We start from the raw sequence: 18120 nt of genomic DNA, 5'->3' as shown, positions 1-18120 counted from the left end.
ATGATGGGTTAACCTTCATATAATGCCATTTTCCATGTCAACGAATCATTTAGAAGGTGGACTGATGGTACATTGTAGAGGAAGCGATCCTGTAGAGAATAAAGCCCATCTGATATATTAGTGCTATGTAAATTAGTATTCTAATGGCTAATTGTGGGAAAGTGTGCACTTTGAGTTATTGTATCATTTTCAAGTGACTTCAAAATTTAGACTCTCTCTTTTAGCTCGTTTATTTTGATAATACATTTGGAATCTACAGTAGAATCAGCTGATTCTCAAATTGTGTTTCTATGCATGAAAATGTCTAGCCTTATATAGTAGTACACTTTTTATAAGAGGTCAATAGCATATTGAAATTACATTCCTGACATGCTAGCAAACATCACTTGTTTTAGAAGGAGTTTAATAACATGGTAATGTTTATGTAAAGTGGGCTTATAGTGTCACACTTGAATCTAATAAAGTGGACATCCATCATGTTGCAATAAAGAGAAGAGCTTCTAATTAAAACAGGACATCATTTGCAGGATTAAAGTCATTTAGCATAATTGAAAAGTGTTAATACCCTATTTTATCCTCTTCCATTGGTATTACTTCAAGGGTAAAAACATTTTAAGGTGAAAATGTGTCCTGTATCTTTCATTGAATGCTATTACCTCCTGATTGCAACGTATTGAAACTGTTTAATTACAAACCTGGAAAATTAATTACTATATGGAGAAACAGATCCCAGAGGGTTATAATGTCCTTTTTTGTAAGTAAATACAACATAAAAATTGATATCTCCTTATTTATAATCCAACTTGGAAACATGCCCCAATGTAATTTATTATACTCAAATGTTTTTCTTAATTGAACAACAGTAAAGCAACATAGTTCATCCAAATTAATGTTACTCCTCTCATAGCTGAACTTTTACAATTTGTAATTATGCTATATGTATATATGAGATATAGAGTAAACAAGTAATTTTGTTTTAAAAAGAAAGTAATATTATGAAATTGTTTAAGGTAACACACTTTTAGAAACATTCTACATTTTCTTTTTATCTTCAGTAATTTGCTTAATCTTGCTTAAATTGTAGCATTTGTTTATAGCCCCATTCAAAGCTGCGAAAACTTTACAGCAGAAGTACAGTCAGCTCTCTGTCACACACTTTTGAACAACTTTGGGAGAAATTCAATTGAGTCCATCAAGTATTCAAAATGATCAACAGCAATCATATTTTGCATTCTTCAGAGCTGTGCGGTTTATACAACCCATACACAGTCAATGTTATGGCCAGATCTTCATGAGGCTTTAGTAGTTGAGTCAGATAAGAATTGTTTTGCCCATTTTCCACATGAAGAAACAAGCTTCAAAGATATTAAGTAACTAGCAGAAAATCAGGATGTGAAAAAGATCCCCATTCTTTAAAAACACAGATGATTATTCTTTCAACTAGAAAATATTGACTTCTTAGAGGATATTATTTCACCATGATTTGGAAAACCTTTATTAGTGAAACCCACTGTGTGGCGTTTAAACATTTCTGAACCATATGTATTTTAATCTATGTATTTTCTTTTTCCCACTATATTCCTTAATTGTAGTAGCTTTTATTAACATATTTTTTTAAGTGGAAAATGAATATTGATGAGATTGTGCTTGCTTCCACAGAACCTACTTTTCCCAAACCAACCCCAGCAGCCCAACAGTAGATGCTCAGTGTCACCAACTGGAGACCTCACAATCACCAACATTCAACGTTCCGACGCGGGTTACTACATCTGCCAGGCTTTAACTGTGGCAGGAAGCATTTTAGCAAAAGCTCAACTGGAGGTTACTGATGGTGCGATATCTTTACTAGATTTGTCTTATGAAAACATTGATTTTTATTTTTAGATACACGTTAACCATGTGGAGTTTGCTGATTTGTTAAATCATTTCTATGTATGCTTATCTTTTAAGTTTGAATCCAGGTCACATTCTTTTGGTAGTTTCTAATTCTCCCTGATTGAATACCACTTATTTTCCCCAAAGAAGAACTTCAGAGATAATTTACTTAATTCTTAAAAATAGAATAGTGCATTATTTTAAATAAATGTCATCACACTCACTGCATGCTGAAATGTAATCTGTATATTTTTATTTAGTCTTTGGCTGACACGATTGGTTCTACTAGACATTAATAATTTTATTTCACCCTAGGAGGAGGTGATACCACCTTTAATATTATCAGAGATGAGATTTTAGTTAGCTAATCACATTAGGACATTCCTATGATTTTAATTATGCTTTCACTAAGTTAAATTAACTACCTTTCAAAGTGCTGAACAATGCTAAAATTATTATTTTTATTTGCACATATGCACTTTGAATCTTAACTGAGGCATCTACATTCATAGTGAAAGTTGAAAAGGATGAAGGGCTCTGCGTAATCTGATTTTTTCCCAGCAGCTTATTTGTCACAATTGACAGCTAGCAAATTTGAGATATTTCATGAACCTCTGAGCGTGAATTTAATCTCTATTCTTTGATGTCTTAAACTGAAAATTCTTTCTTACTCTCCTTTATTTGTGAGGATTTTTATTTTTGTTTTCTCCTCTAATGCTGGCTTCTGAGATACAAGTGCTTTGGTCTGTGGCCTCTCTTGATCCCCTTCTTTCTCTGCTGGTGAAATTTGATGTGCTTTTATACAATTTAAATTTACATGTAGATTAAAAGTTCATTTAAAATTAATAGAAAGGCAGTATTTTTTAATATCTGTTCATGGTATGGCCTGATTCAGTGACATGTCAGGAATGGGAATAAATAGAACAGACAAACATTGGCTGCAGGGACATTGAATCGTTAATGGCTGCACCTGCTGATGCTGCAGAGATTTACTGCTACGGAACTGAAAGGAGAAGTCAGGTTCAAGGATAGCAGTGATGAGAAATTCTTCCTTAGATGGGCAAGGTCTTTGATTCTTTGTACCTCCATATTTCTTTAAAAGAATAAGAGATAATTATTAATCATTAAAAAGATCTTATGTTTTCACCTGTTAGCAAAAATGTCCAGATACATACACTTGAAAAATAAGATATTCTGGCCAAAGCCTACATTTTATTCTATATTCCTAAGAACACTCCAAATGTAATACTTAAGATACCAGCTATCATTTAGCTACTTATAATATTTTATAGAAGATTGACTCTCAAATGTTTCTAAATGAAGAAATTGTTATGGAAAAGGCAAACCATATTTGTAGGAAGCAAAGTTGATGAACTAGAAGAGCCAGTTGATGTGACTGTTATTGTTCGTAAAACAGGTGGATATTCTGAATTACGTCTGATACAATAAATGGAAAACCTTTGAGACCTTACACTAGCTCATGCTATCTTACAAAACAGTAGTTATTCTAGCTTTCTTTCTGTGGTCAAAAATAAGTGATGACCAATTTTAAATCTTCTGCCAACTGAGATTGCTCTAAACATTTTGTTACAACTGGCTTGAATATTAATTCCTATATTGATTTTTACTTGAGTAAGCAATTACAAAGTCAAGATCCTTTTGCAGAAACATTGACTGGAAGTTACAGTGTTGTTGATTTTGACAGTAAAGAAATTAAACTATAAGAACTAAATATGTACACACATATTATCAATGAATCTGTCTCTAAATATGAAGTTGCCACATTGGTGATGCCCTAAGCTTCTACTCATAGTTTTGATCTTTCATACAGGTTAATGATTTAATACTATCTGAGCCATTATTTTCATTTTGAACACACTTATTTTGATATAATTCAGGGAATTGTAGAGCCATTTGAAATTCCATGGTAGAATGAAAACGTATGTCATGTTCAGAGAAAGAAGTGATTACAGGCATACACCTTCCTTTATTGTACTTTGCAGATACCATGGTTTTTACAAATTGAAGGTTTATGGAAACCCTGGGTCAAGCAAGTCTGTTGGTGCCATTTTGCTAATATCATGTGCTCACGTTGTGCCTCTGTGTCACATTTTGGTAATTCTCAGAATATTTCAAACAATGCCGTTATTATTACATCTGTTATGGTGGTCTGTGACCAGTGATCTTTGATATTACTATAATTTTGGGGGAGTATCACAAACTGCACCCATATAAGATGGTAAACTTAATTGATAAATGTGTGTGCTCTGGTTTCTTTACGCACTGGACATTCCCCTGTTGTTCTCTCTTTCCCTGAGCCTCCCTATTCCTCGAGACACAAAAGTATTGGAATTAGGCCAGTCAGTACCTCTACAGTGGCCTCCATGTGTTCAAGTGAAAAGTCACATGTCTCTGACTTTAAATTAAAAGCTACAAAGGCTTAAGTTTAGTGAGGAAGGCGTGTCAAAAACTGAGATAGGCGAAAAGCTGGGCCTCTTGTTCTAAACAGTTAGCAAAGTTATGCATGCAAAGAAAAGGTTTTTGAAGGAAAGTAAAAGTGCTACTCCAGTGAACACAAAAAATGATAAGAAAGTCAAACAACCTATTGCTGATATGAAGAAAGTTTTAGAGTCTGGATAGATCAGTGAGTCACAACATTGCCTTAAGCCAAAGCCTAATCCAGAGCAAGGCCCTAACTGTCTTCAATTCCTTGAAGGCTGAGAGAGGTGAGGAAGCTGTAGAAGAAAAATTTGAAGCTACCAGGGGTTGGTTGATGAGATTTGAGGAAAAAAGCCATCTTCGTAACAAAAAGTAGAAGGTAAAGCATCAAGGGCTAATATGGAAGCTTTATCAAGTTATCCAGAAGTTCATTCATGAAAGTGGCTATACTAAACAGATTTTCAGTGTAGACAAAGCATCCATATATTGAAAGAAGATGTTATCTAGGACTTTCATAGCTGAAGAAAAGAAGTCAATGCCTGGCTTTAAATGACAGGCTAACTCTCTTGTAAGTAACTAATGCAGCTGGTGACTTTAGGTTGAAACTGATGCTCATTTACTATTTCAAAAATTCTATGACCCTTAGAATTATTCCAAATCTACTCTGCCTGTGCTCTATAAATGGAAAAACAAAGCCTGAATGACAGCATATCTCTTTACAGCGTGGTTTACTGAAATATTTTAAGTATAGTGTTGAGATCTACTCTTCAGAAAAAAAAAATATTCTATTCCTTTCAAAATATTACTTCTCATCTACGATGTACCTTGTCACCCAAGCTCTGCTAGAGATATACAAAGAGATTAATGTTTTTATAGCTGTTAACACAACATCTGTTCAGCAGCCCATGGATCAAGGAATAATTTCAACTTTCAAGTCTTATTTAAGAAATATATTTTCTAAGGCTATAGCTGCCATAGACAGTAATTCAACTGAAGGATCTGGGCAGGGTTAATTAAAAACCTTCTGGAAAGGTTATACCATTATAGATGCCATTAAGAACATTTATGATTTATGGGAGGAGGGCAAAACATCAACATTACCAGGAGTTCGGAAAGTTGGATGACTTTGAGGGGGTTCAAGACTTCAGTAGAGGAAGTAACTGCACATGTGGTACAAATAGCAAAAGAACTAGAATTAGAAGTGGAGCCTGAAGATGTGACTAAATTGCTACAGTCACATGATACAAATTGAACAAATGAAGAATTGCTTCTTATGGATGACCAAAGAAAGTGATGACTTCAGCTGGAATCTACTTCTGTTCAATATTGTTGAAGTGATAACAAAGGATTCAAAGTATCACATAAACTTAATTGATAAAGCAACATCAGAGTTTGAGAGGATTGTCTCCAATTTTGAAAGACATTTTACTGTGGATAAAATGCTATAACACAGCATTGCATGCTACTGAAAAATCTTTCCTGAAAGGAATAGTGAATTGATATAGTAAGCTTTATTGTCTTATTTTAAGAAATTGGCACCGCTACCCCAATCTTCAGCAACCACCATCCTGGTCAGTTAGCAACCATCAGCACTGAGGCAAGATCCTCCGTCACCAAAAAGATTACTACTCTAGGCTCAAATGATCATTAGCATTTTTTAGCAATAAAGTATTTTTAAGGTATGAACATTGTTTTTTTAGACATAGTATTATTCTACACTTAATAGACTCCAGAATAGTGTAAACATAACTTTTACATGCACTGGGAAACAAAATTTGTGTGGCCTTCCTTATTGCAATATTTGCTTTGTTGTTGTGGTCTAGAACCAAACCTACAATACCCCTGAGATATGCCTGTATTCCATTTAGAGCAGTGTATCTGTTGTCACATTTTTGCACTTAGACTCATTTTCTGGAAATATTTATAATTCAAGCATTCATAAAAGATGAAATTGCTAATGATGCTGAATAGTGCTATGTTGAGCAACAGTTTTACTGATCATAGATTAAGCTAATATGTTTCAATACACTTGAGTTTCAATATATTTCTCTAAAAGACTTCCACATTAGTTCACTGGCGTTGTTCTTTATTTCTTCTTTTCTTTTGCTCTATCTTTTTCTCTCAGAGAATTAGGAAATTGTAATCAGGATTCTGTGAAGAGAGCCAATAGAAACTAAAAAGACTGGGGAGATAAGATGTATTTATATCTTGTACTGACAATAAATGTCACATCATGATCTTATATGAATGGTTTATTGAGTATTTCTAATGCATAGTGAGAGAAAACCGTGGAGTTGTTCACAGATCACTGGAATCCCTAAATGTTCATTTAACCTTTGACTTTAGTGTCATGGAAACCTGTGGTCATCTTTCACCCATAACATCGTTGAAACTGAAAATTATGTCTGGCCAGGAGATTTTCAATTACTTTATTGATCAGATTCATTCAAAAGGTGATGAGCTACTCATTTGGGCAGTAAAAAAAAGAAAGAAAAAAACTAATTAGATGACCTTTGGCTGCATCTAATGATTTCAGGGATATGACAATAAAAGCAAGTTATAAGAAGTTACCTGAATTCTGCATAGGTATTTAATTTGAAAAAAAAATCATTTAAAATATAATTAGTATGCTTTACTCTGGTAATATAGACTCACTTTCTCACTGCATTAAAAAATTACTCGTAGTGTTTTGTTCATTGGCCTTCTATTTTTGACCCATAAAAATAAGTCCCATGAAACTTTTAGTTTGAATTTCTATTTGCCTAATTACTGACAGATGTGCCAGAATTATTATAATGTTCTACTTCAATATTTTCTTAAAATGTTTTATTTAGAATTAAAAGTAAGAATTTGATGAAAAACGCAGTGAAATAAATGATTCTGATTTTTGTTTGTGAACGATAAACAGTTTTTATTGTTTTTCTTAGGTTTTATCATTGATAAAGTAGGTTTAGGTTGACTAGAATCTGCAATGTCTTGATATGAAGGAAACCTGTATCATAAATTCTAGCTTCAATTAAATTTGGTTGGCTTTCTCATGATAGGTTCTGAAAAGGCTGCTTAACTTTAATCTTTTGTTCCCTAAAACTATGAACTCTAGTAAATATGATACAAGTAAATCGAAAAGACAGTAATTTTAAGCTGCCATTTATAAAAGCTGGTGGGCAAAGGAAATTTGAACGTTAAGCAAAGTGTTTTCAATTATATACATTGTAATACAAGGTGAGTTTTTTGAGAAAAAACACTGTTTATCTTCACAGTTGCTTAGAAATTATTAGAATCCATCATTCATTTTTTCTTTTTTGTAGAAGTCTTTTTCATATATATTCTTTTATATACTACATATATTTTATATGTTACATATAACCATACACAATAAAAAGCATATTTTGGATAATTAACCAAAGTCTATGCTGTCTATGGAGAAGTTTACAGAACTTTCTCTTTAGAAAGACTTCCTTGGACCTGGACATATCCCTTTGATTATATGGTGATCTTCTAATGAATTCTAAATGAAATCTTACCTCCGGTCAAGTCTATATTTTTCTTAACCATGTAAATAATACTGTACATTTTGATGTCCTTCTTCAATAATCATTAAATACTTCTAAAAGCGCTGAAATGCTACGACAATACAGTAGTACTGTACTACTGAAATGCTACTACAAATACAGTATTTCATAAATAAAAAGCAATACTAAGCTAAACATTTAGAAATTATGGAAAATTTATCCAAATGAACACGACAATTGATATACATGTAAACACTGATTTTGCACAAGCACTGTTTTTGTCATGTGATAAATATAATCTAGACTACTTTTCTTTGATCAATTATAAGCACTAATTAAATCAAATCATCCAAATGATATGACCATAATTTGATAAGCTAATATCACAATTTTGGAAGTAAATTATTTATAATCTAATATTTTAACATCAACAGAAATATTTTAGCCTATATAAATACAGCACATAACTGGTGCCATAAGGGGGAAATTATGTACTATATTTATGATAAATGCAAAAGTGAAAATTGGCTGTACTCATATGATACTTCACACACTTTCTTAAATATGCATATGAGATAAAATGAACATTTCATAGGTGACTGACTGCCAAAGCTATTCATATTTTAATTTTAATTTTAATATGACTAAGCCTAAGCCTTTTTATATAATTAAGTCTTTATAAAATGTCAGAATTTATCTCAATGCCATTTTAGTTATAGGTAATGCAGAGGAAGTTATTGACAATAAATAGTATGGCCTTAGTATAGTATATATGTATGTACATATAAATGATAGATATATGATAGATTTAGAATATACATTACTAAGAATATACATATTGCTTAGAATAAGTTATAAGTAATATATATTGTGTTGGGGCTTTAACCTTACTTTCAGTGTCAATATATCAAGCCTACTGAACTACATTGATGTTAAAATACCCTGAAAAGAGCTTTATTCTTCAGTTTTGACAGATAGACCTCCACCTATAATTCTACAAGGCCCAGCCAACCAAACGCTGGCAGTGGATGGTACAGCGTTACTGAAATGTAAAGCCACTGGTGATCCTCTTCCTGTAATTAGCTGGTTAAAGGAGGGATTTACTTTTCCGGGTAGAGATCCAAGAGCAACAATTCAAGAGCAAGGCACACTGCAGATTAAGAATTTACGGGTAAGTAATATTGGACTTGTACTTGAATTATCATCCACACATAAGTACTGCTCTATGGAAAAATTGCGTAGTGAACTTAAAATCTTACATCCTAGTATAATTGCTGTACGTTTAAAAACAGTTAATGTTATTACTTATCTTAAAAACGATGAATTGAAATTAGAGGAAAGGTCGCAGTTTTTACGTGACTCACACATTCATAACAGAATCTCGAAACTTTTATTCCTGTATCCCATTCCATATGTATACAGTCAATAAATCTAGAAATCTTAAACACATAGCATTAATACAAGTAATAGGATATTGGAAATGACAAAAACAACAAACGCTTCTGATTTACTTTCATTAGCAAAAGAAATTGTAAGAAAATGTAGATAAGGTGGCTTGGCCAAAGAGTTGAGTAGAGGAAAAATAAAGAGATGAGACTGAGTACATAAAAGGCAAGTTTTCCTGGTTAGTGGAAAACCTTAGATTGTAGGTTAAGTTGTGTGTGTAGTTTAGATTTAAGCCCATGGAAAGAACAAGGCATTGGTGGTTTTTTACTGACGTTTACATGATAAAAAATGAGCATTCCTGGCAACTTAACAAGTCATTCCTGCTTCAGGAGCAATTCAAAATAAAATGTCTACTTTTGAATATTGTATCAGTTATCTATTATTATGGAACAATATGAACAAAAATATAGTGGCTAAAAGCAACACAGATATATTACATCACAGTTTCTGTGAGTTAGGAGCCTAGGCATGACTGAGCTGCGTGTTTTGCTTCTGGGTCTTACAAGGCTCCAGCTAGATGTCATTTAGAGTTGCCGTCTCATCTGAAGATTGACACAGGCTGGATTTGCTTCCAATCAACATTACTCTTGGTAGCATTCAGTTCCTTGTGGCTACTGGACTAACAACCTCACCTTCTCAATGGCTGTTGGCAGGAGGTTGCCTTTAGTTCCTTGCCATCTGGATCTTCCCCATATGACTACTTGCTTCCTCCAAGTCAGCAAGGAAGAGAGTCTCCTAGTAAGATGGGCACTACAGTCCTGTGGAACAAATCACAAACATGACATACTGACACTTTTGCAATATTATATTGGCCAGAAGGGAACCAACAGGTCCCACTTACACTCCAGGTGAGAGATTACACAAGATACAAATACCAGAAGGATGTTATCATGGAGGGCACCTGTCTTCTATCTGTACATTCAACTCATTCAACTAGGTATGGTAAGTCCCTTCCTCCTAACTGCCATGTAGCAAGTGCTATGCGAAAGCTGGAGAGTATGTTTTAGTAATCACAAGATTGGGGATGCGACCCAGAACTAAGGTAGATGATGTAATAGTGCGTGAAGAAAACTTCAGTGGAGGAGCCATCTGTAGAATCTTGTGTCCAGGTAGAAATTCAGAGCCAAGATGAAGAAAAACAAAATAAAACAGCATTTTAGAATTTTCCCATTCTGGAGCTAAAAAGAAAGGCAAAAATTTTTAACTACACTTATTTCCAAATGATCACAATTTAGCATATTGTTCTTTTATGATGGGAATATATTTACAATTATATGTTTATCTGATTATCACTGTATCATACAGATGTGTATCAGAAAGCAAAGTGACTATTTTTGCTACATGCACACACATGCACACATAAGTTTTTACTTTATATATATAATATTTATCTTTAATTTTTGAGATACAGGCATTAATTATTGCTTTAAGTAGAAAAAATGCTGCCAAGTTGAGTTTAAAAAAGTAAATTAATGCAAATATTTTGAGCCTGCCTTTTTATTGATTGTAAATTAATTGTTAACCTTCTTTGAACAAAATGGAAGTTATTAAAAAATTAATGCCAACTCTCTTTGTGTAAACACTTTAACCTCTATTTCTGGGCTAAAGGCAGACTTGGGCCATAGGGGTTAATGCATTTTCACTGTATCACTGAATTAAAGGGTATGCTTGAGTAGTCAAGATTTCTAGTAGTGTTTGAAAGAAGCAATTAAAGGTGGATGCTTGATGATGTCAAACAAACTTTGAGCCCCTGACAGGCTTCTGAGTAGTCTCTCTGAGATGCCAGCTCCTGGGGGCTTGTCTGCAGCCAAGTGCACAAGGAGAAAAGTAGATGATGGGATTTGCCTGCACATTAATCTCATTTTAAAGCAATTTATTAAGGGTAAAAGGACAAGGGTGGAAAAGATGAGAAGCACTCCTGACCAGAAAAATACATTATTTAAAATTAAAGGAATAAAATGTGGCGATGATGGTAATACCAAGAGTGAGTTTTAGCAACAATATTTAGGTTTATGAGGACACCAAAATGAAAATGTTGTTCTTTTCCTGTAACATGACTGTCCTTAAAGGGAGACAGAAGTGGACTTTCCAATAGTTCACTCATACAGTCAAGAGAGTTTCTGTAGGCTGTATTCCTTTGTGTCTCACTTTTTTTTTTCAGTACTTAATGCAAGGGAAAAAAATAACGTGATGAATACTGTGTTCTTCTAGGCCAGCTAATTGGTAACTGAATCTTTATCTTTTGAGAAGTAGAATATTCCAGCACTCATTAAAACATACCTACCACAGCTAATGTCATACTTGTATCTCCACACAATGACAAGGAGATGCAGTTAAGAAGCATTACCTACATACTTTTCTTTTAGCATTTGCAAGTAATAACAAGTGCTACATTTTAGTTCAACAGCTATAATAAAATGCAAATTCTTTTACTCTTTCACAGACCATATTCAAATGAACATCCCATTAAAATCCAACCTTGGCTCATTATATTTAGTTTGTGAGTGATGCTTCTTAAATGCAAAGATTTCTAATGACTATAATGTGTGCACAGCCACATTTGAAAGAATGGCTCTTTCTACAATGGCTATCCCCATCATCCCTCTGTGTAATAGAAGACAATTGTGCAGAGATAATATGGCAAAGAATGTCATGCCAGAGCAATTTGAAACTTAAGTTAAAATACATAATGGCATTTAAAATCAATTAAGATAGTGAAATGGCAGTAACATCCAGGCACTAATGATTTACCTGAGAATCAATCGAGAAAGCTTGAGTCATCAACACACTTACAGTTTGAACCCAGCAGATATAATATTCCATGAGCGACTATATTTCATCAACAATTAGACTCATGTTCATCACAGAATATTAATTCTACATCTTCTGCCTCGTCTGACTTTGTTTGGTCATCAGTTTCTCTTCCCAGTGTGACTTTTCCTTTACTCCTAAATTGAAGAGAATGAATGTTGTTTGCAGTGTAAGCCACAAGGCTTGATCACACAGAATTTTGGAGTTGCCTCTTTTATTGATCTTGGGGCTTTATTCAAAATATAATCACAGAATCTTCTGCTTCTTGCATTTGTAAAAGAGAACTCTTGATTATATTATCAACTTTTTCTGAAAGTCTTTTGCCACTCTTCTGTGAATAACAAAACCATTTTAAGTGGTCGATGAAATGGCAAGTTTCAATTGTGATCAAAAAAGAGTTATGAATTATGATATATTTATGTTCCCTTTCAGCTTGAAATTGCAGTCACTCCATAAGCCACATTTTTTTAATGATACTTTATTCTATTCCTTGTTCCACTACTGCAATTTACATATAAGTGAATATTGAGGTTTTTAAATGAAGAAATTTACCTTAAAAACATTTCTTTTTCTGGCCGGGCACGGTGGCTCACACCTGTAATCCGAGCACTTTGGGAGGCTGAGGCAGGCGGATCACCTGAGGTCAGGAGTTCAAGACCAGCCTGACCAATATGGAGAAACCCTGTCTCTACTAAAAATACAATGTTAGTCAGGCATGGTGGCACATGCCTGTAATCCCAGCTACTTGGGAGTCCGAGGCAGGAGAATTGCTTGAACCTAGGAGGCAGAGGTTGCAGTGAGCTTAAGATCGAGCCATTGCACTCCAGCCTGGGCAACAAGAGCAAAACTCTGTCTCAGAAGAAAAAAAAAGTTCTTTTTCTTCTTCACTTTTTTCCATGTCTTTCAAAAGAAAGAAAGTGTGATCCCTTATTGTCTTATTGCTTATTTACTCAGGTACATTTTATTCATTGAAACATAGTTTATTTGAGACAGAACAGTTTTGCATTACTGCTTCTCTGTAATTTTGTGAGATTCTGAATGAGTTCTGTTCTGAGTCGTTCATAAACAACTTAGATATAGTAGAGCCCCACCATAAAATGGAGTTAAGAGGTAAGAGTATTGTCACGGAGGAAGAAAAAGAGAAGGGCAAATTGTTTATCAGGCAAATTAACATTGAGGTGCATAAATATTTTTAAAAGCCCTTTGGATCAATGTTATGAATAACATTATATGAATTTATTTCATTATTTTATGTATACATATGATTGACTCTAATGCATAATTTAGACAACAAAATGATACATCTAATTTTAAGAAATTAAACATTGCCTGGCTGTCATTGAGTAATCATTCTACAAATTGACTGAAACAATTTAATTCTCTCCCTTCTATGCACGCTAGATTTCTGATACTGGCACTTATACTTGTGTGGCTACAAGTTCAAGTGGAGAGACTTCCTGGAGTGCAGTGCTGGATGTGACAGGTGAGGACTTCGTGAATTAGGAGAAATCTTGAGCCCCTTTTAGTGATAGCTCAATATCAAATAATAAGTTAAGGAGAGATCAAAGTGTTTAATTCACTGAATGTAAATTTAAGTCTTTACATTCAACGCCATTTTTTAATTCATGCATGAATTTGCACATACATTTGTGGAATTTAATACACTTGTCCTTGATAACCTTGTTATTTTATTTCCTCTGAAGTGTAAGGAATTCTAACGATCCTGTGTAAAAGCACAGCTTACTTTTATTAACATGTAGGAGAAGCAAATATTCACTGACATACGTCTGATTCATGGAGATGAATTTCTCATTGTCTAGGTCAAGTCCTTTAGTAGACTGCTTCCTTCTTTTAGGCAGTATTGTCAACTTATGCAATCAGGAATGAAGTTTTTTCTGTCTGTCCTCTATAGAGTCTGGAGCAACAATCAGTAAAAACTATGATTTAAATGACCTGCCAGGGCCACCATCCAAACCGCAGGTCACTGATGTTACTAAGAACAGTGTCACCTTGTCCTGGCAACCAGGTACCCCTGGAGCCCTTCCAGCAAGTGCATATATCATTGAGGCTTTCAGGTATGGGACAATTCCTTCTTTCTCCATTGGGTTTTGTTTTAGCTCCTTTATTCTAAAATGTCACCTGAACTATCCTGCTGTTTTATTAAAAACATGTCCAGTCAATGCATTTTAAGAATTGATCTCTTCTCTCTGACTTTATTCAAGAACAGAGTTAATACTTTTAGTTTACAACTTAATTATAAGATTTAAATATGCATTATTCATGCCTAGGTCTCTGGGGATCCAGTTCATTACATAATCACTTAGCTCCATTCTTTACCCAGACCATTGTAGGGATTTAAGGTGAGAATTTAGGCATCTGAACTGGGTAGAAAATATTTTAATTAGGCATAGGCACAGGCACTTTTTAAAGTTAGGTGACATTTATTGAAACAGGGGACTCTGGCATTTATATTCCTAATAATTAGAGCAGAACTTAAAATAATCCCAGTGTTTTTATGCCATATATTACATACATCTATTAGATATGCCTGAGAGAAAATTAACAACAATAATTAATAAATTTATTCCATGTGCTTCTAGTTGCTTAATGGAAAAGATGTTTCCACGTGTTATCTGAAATAATTGTTGCCAATTTAAAGATTTAAATGTAAATTAGCAAATATCAGTATAAAATTGTCTTATGAGAATTTGATGAAATGCTTACACAAATGGTAAAATATGCTTTCATGTTCCCTTTCAAATGTGCTTCTATGTGACAGTATAAATTTTAATGGATAACCACTGTTTTTTTTAAACATTAGGACAAATGATCACTTTCTTATAAGGCTTCTCTAATCATGATTTAAGGTAATGCTAGGTGTTTAATTTTCAAATTTGAAAATACTACGTTTCTATAATTCTTATGCGTGGACAGTTAAGGATATCAGAAAAATAAACTGACCACCCCGAAAATTACATTTTCCCCTTCCTCTGGGAAAAAGTGGCATTTGACTTTAGACAAACTGTTCTAAAATGGCATCCATCTGTGGCTGGCTCTAAATGGGTCCTCACACACAAATTCAGAGAGAGTTCACCGTTCTGAGATGAGAAATCACAATACTGTGTAATGTACAATTTTATTAAGAATGTAACCGAGGGACAATATTCATTGCCTGCTTCCTCTCTTCTTTTACAGATGTGTAGTTTAGAAGGCTCTGTTATAATATTGCATGTGGAAAATGATGCAAAAGAAAACACACCTTGTAACAGGAAAATGCATAATTTACTCTGTAGTCCATTTATTCTTTCTACAGGTTAATTCTTTTCAAGGTATATATATATATACATTTACGAGGACCATACTTATTGTATAAACTTGATGTTGTGATCTTGGCCTCTGTTCCTTTTACAGGTATTCATGTAGTGGGCTGCTGTGCATTAGCAAAGGGCTGTCACATCTCCTGGGCTGAGTTTAATTGTGTTGTGCATGGCACTTTCGTTAGGTGGGCTCGGCTTTGTTGTGGAATAAATTGAAATCATCCAAATGTTTCATTTATTGGGCTGAACACTTCAAGTGTTGTGTGTGTGTGTGTTTAATTTCCAGCCATTAACCTTTGTCATTGATACCCAACTCCATTTCCGATCTTCAAATGACCGTTCTTTAAATGAAATTTCTGTTTGCGTTTCAGCCAATCAGTGAGCAACAGCTGGCAGACCGTGGCAAACCATGTAAAGACCACCCTCTATACTGTAAGAGGACTGCGGCCCAATACAATCTACTTATTCATGGTCAGAGCGATCAACCCCCAAGGTCTCAGTGACCCAAGTCCCATGTCAGATCCTGTGCGCACACAAGGTACTTTCAATAGCTGTCAACAAGACTGGTTCTAGGCAGAAACATCAGATATTGAAGAACGAGGGGATTGATGAGGAGATATACATGTGCCTGCATTGCTTTGTATGATGGCTCACTAGGTTGTATCTAGGGAAGGAGAAGGTAGCTTGCTGTTTACCTCGGTGAGATGTGTTCTCTTTCTGGAGTTTTCGGGTTTATTCAGCAAAAAATAAACAAAATCATTGGGTACCTCTACGTAGAATGAATTCACTAAATTAGAGCTTCACTATATTTCAAAGGGAGGAAAATGTTTCTCCTTCTTTAAAATTAATTACGCAATAAAGGAAAAGTGGTCTTTAATGAATAGATGCCCAAATAGAGGTATGAAAATTATGTCCTATTGTTTTGGAATTCTGTTTTTATAGTTCTCACAGTATGGTTCCTGGGTAAGCAGCATCTGCATAGCCTACAACTGTTAGAAACACACATTTTCAGGCTCAAATTCAAATGCTCTGAGGTTGGGGCCCAGTGTTTGTTTAACAAACCCTCCTTGTGATGCTGATGTATAAGTTTTACAACCACTGCTACAATGAATTTCGTTAAATCAGATTTTTAAAGGAGCAATTTATTACAGAAAGCAGGAAATCAAGTTTTCTTTCTAAAGAACTCAGTTCTTTCGACTATAATGTAAAATACACATAAAATATTAAAATACGATTTCAAAATGGAAGATTTCATAATTTTATCCTTATTACCTGTCTCTTCAAACTGAGAAGTCACTGGAGTCTGAGGTTTAATATACAATGCTACATTATAGTTTCCCTTCTGACAAGTAGGTAAAAGAAATTAATAAAATAGAAACGGTAATTTTATTATTTTTTATAAGCTACTTCCCACAGGGTTCTTCAGAAAGGGTTAATTATTTCTTATTTGTAAAAGACTTTGAACAAGGTATAATTCAAAGTAGTATTTTTATGCAATGAAAAGCACCATACAGCCATCAAATATTATTATAATTACAATGTAGTTCAGTGATAGTAACTAGCATGCTATTATAACAGAGAAGGGCACCTTAAAGGAATCGACTGAAATAAAGTCACCACGTGACTTTGTAACGTTGCTGACATGATGACAGACAAGGGGGGAGGGAATGCCATTTTGCTATTGTTCTCTAAGCAGTAACGTGATTAATTTTCCATGAGGATAAAGGGCCTGTAGGTAAAGAACCTGTCTCTTGAGAAAGAAAAAGCACAACAAGGAATTTGAAAATCTGAAATTTGAACCCAGTTATATTTTACCTTCCTTAAATCCGATTGCTTTTTACTGTGTTAGAATCAAGTGTGTAAATTTTATTATTGAACTTAAAATGGAAGATGTGTACAATTTTAAGTCAAGAAATTGTAGTACCGTGATCATTTGTACCTTTGTGCATAGAAATAGTTTTTGTGAGTAGCCAATGAAAGGTAGAGAGAGATCAGAATGGGAAGACATTTGGTGTGATTGTATCTGGCAGAACTTTTTGATCATTCGGTAACTATGCTAGTCACTAAATCTTGACTCATAAAATAACTCTCAGTGAAAAGGTCAAGAAAGATTAATGAAAAGTTGTTTGTGGTCTGGTTTGTTCCAATGGAAAGAATATATAGAGTGAAAGACTTCTGTGCTCTTAACAAATACTTAATAGGAAAACCCATGCGTTGTGTCTGACGGTCAGGATTATTTTTGGATACCATACTTTCAGCAGCTTTGCAATCTGCAAAGCACTTCTTCTTTTTCAAAGAACATTTTGCACTGTGAACTCTTATTTTTCAAAGGTATTGAATAACAGAGAATCTAGAAATCTTTTATTTCATTAAAAGTACAAATACTTGCCTTATCAACATCAAAACAGAACATACATATATAGGCATAGATTAATGTTATTCACATAAAGGGACTTTTTTCCAAATTAAGTCAAACTTCATTTTACTGTTTATGTTAAAAATGAAAAAAAAAAGTAGAACTGGAAAAACATTACGTAAGTATTATTCCCAATTATTTACGACCCAATTTAAGTTAGTGCTCCCAATTTAAGTAATAGCTGAGAGATTTTCTTAAAAATACTTCTGTGAGAGTGCTCGTGCATTGTAGCCTGAGATAATAAGAAAAAACAGGATTAAGAAAATAAATAACTTTAAATTAGACTTCCTTTCTTAAATACAGT

The 18120-nt window shown here is 34.0% G+C and overlaps 1 protein-coding gene across 21 annotated transcripts in view; it reads left to right on the top strand.

Moving 5' to 3' along the window:
• The window catches only part of ROBO2 (roundabout guidance receptor 2), a 608922-nt gene that overhangs the window by 503879 nt on the left and 86923 nt on the right, over positions 1–18120 (top strand). For all 21 annotated transcript variants that reach the window (XM_054482584.2, XM_054482581.2, XM_054482583.2 and 18 more), the window contains 5 exons: positions 1660–1831; positions 8792–8997; positions 13485–13566; positions 13996–14158; positions 15772–15938. In XM_054482584.2, coding sequence (XP_054338559.1) covers positions 1660–1831; positions 8792–8997; positions 13485–13566; positions 13996–14158; positions 15772–15938 — 790 coding nt within the window. The remainder of the gene's footprint in view (positions 1–1659; positions 1832–8791; positions 8998–13484; positions 13567–13995; positions 14159–15771; positions 15939–18120) is intronic.

This window comes from Pongo pygmaeus, chromosome 2 (genome assembly GCF_028885625.2).
Source record: "Pongo pygmaeus isolate AG05252 chromosome 2, NHGRI_mPonPyg2-v2.0_pri, whole genome shotgun sequence".
Lineage (NCBI taxonomy): Eukaryota > Metazoa > Chordata > Mammalia > Primates > Hominidae > Pongo > Pongo pygmaeus.
The sequence above is the reverse complement of the archived record's forward strand: the minus strand, read 5'-3'. Positions and strand labels throughout refer to the sequence as shown.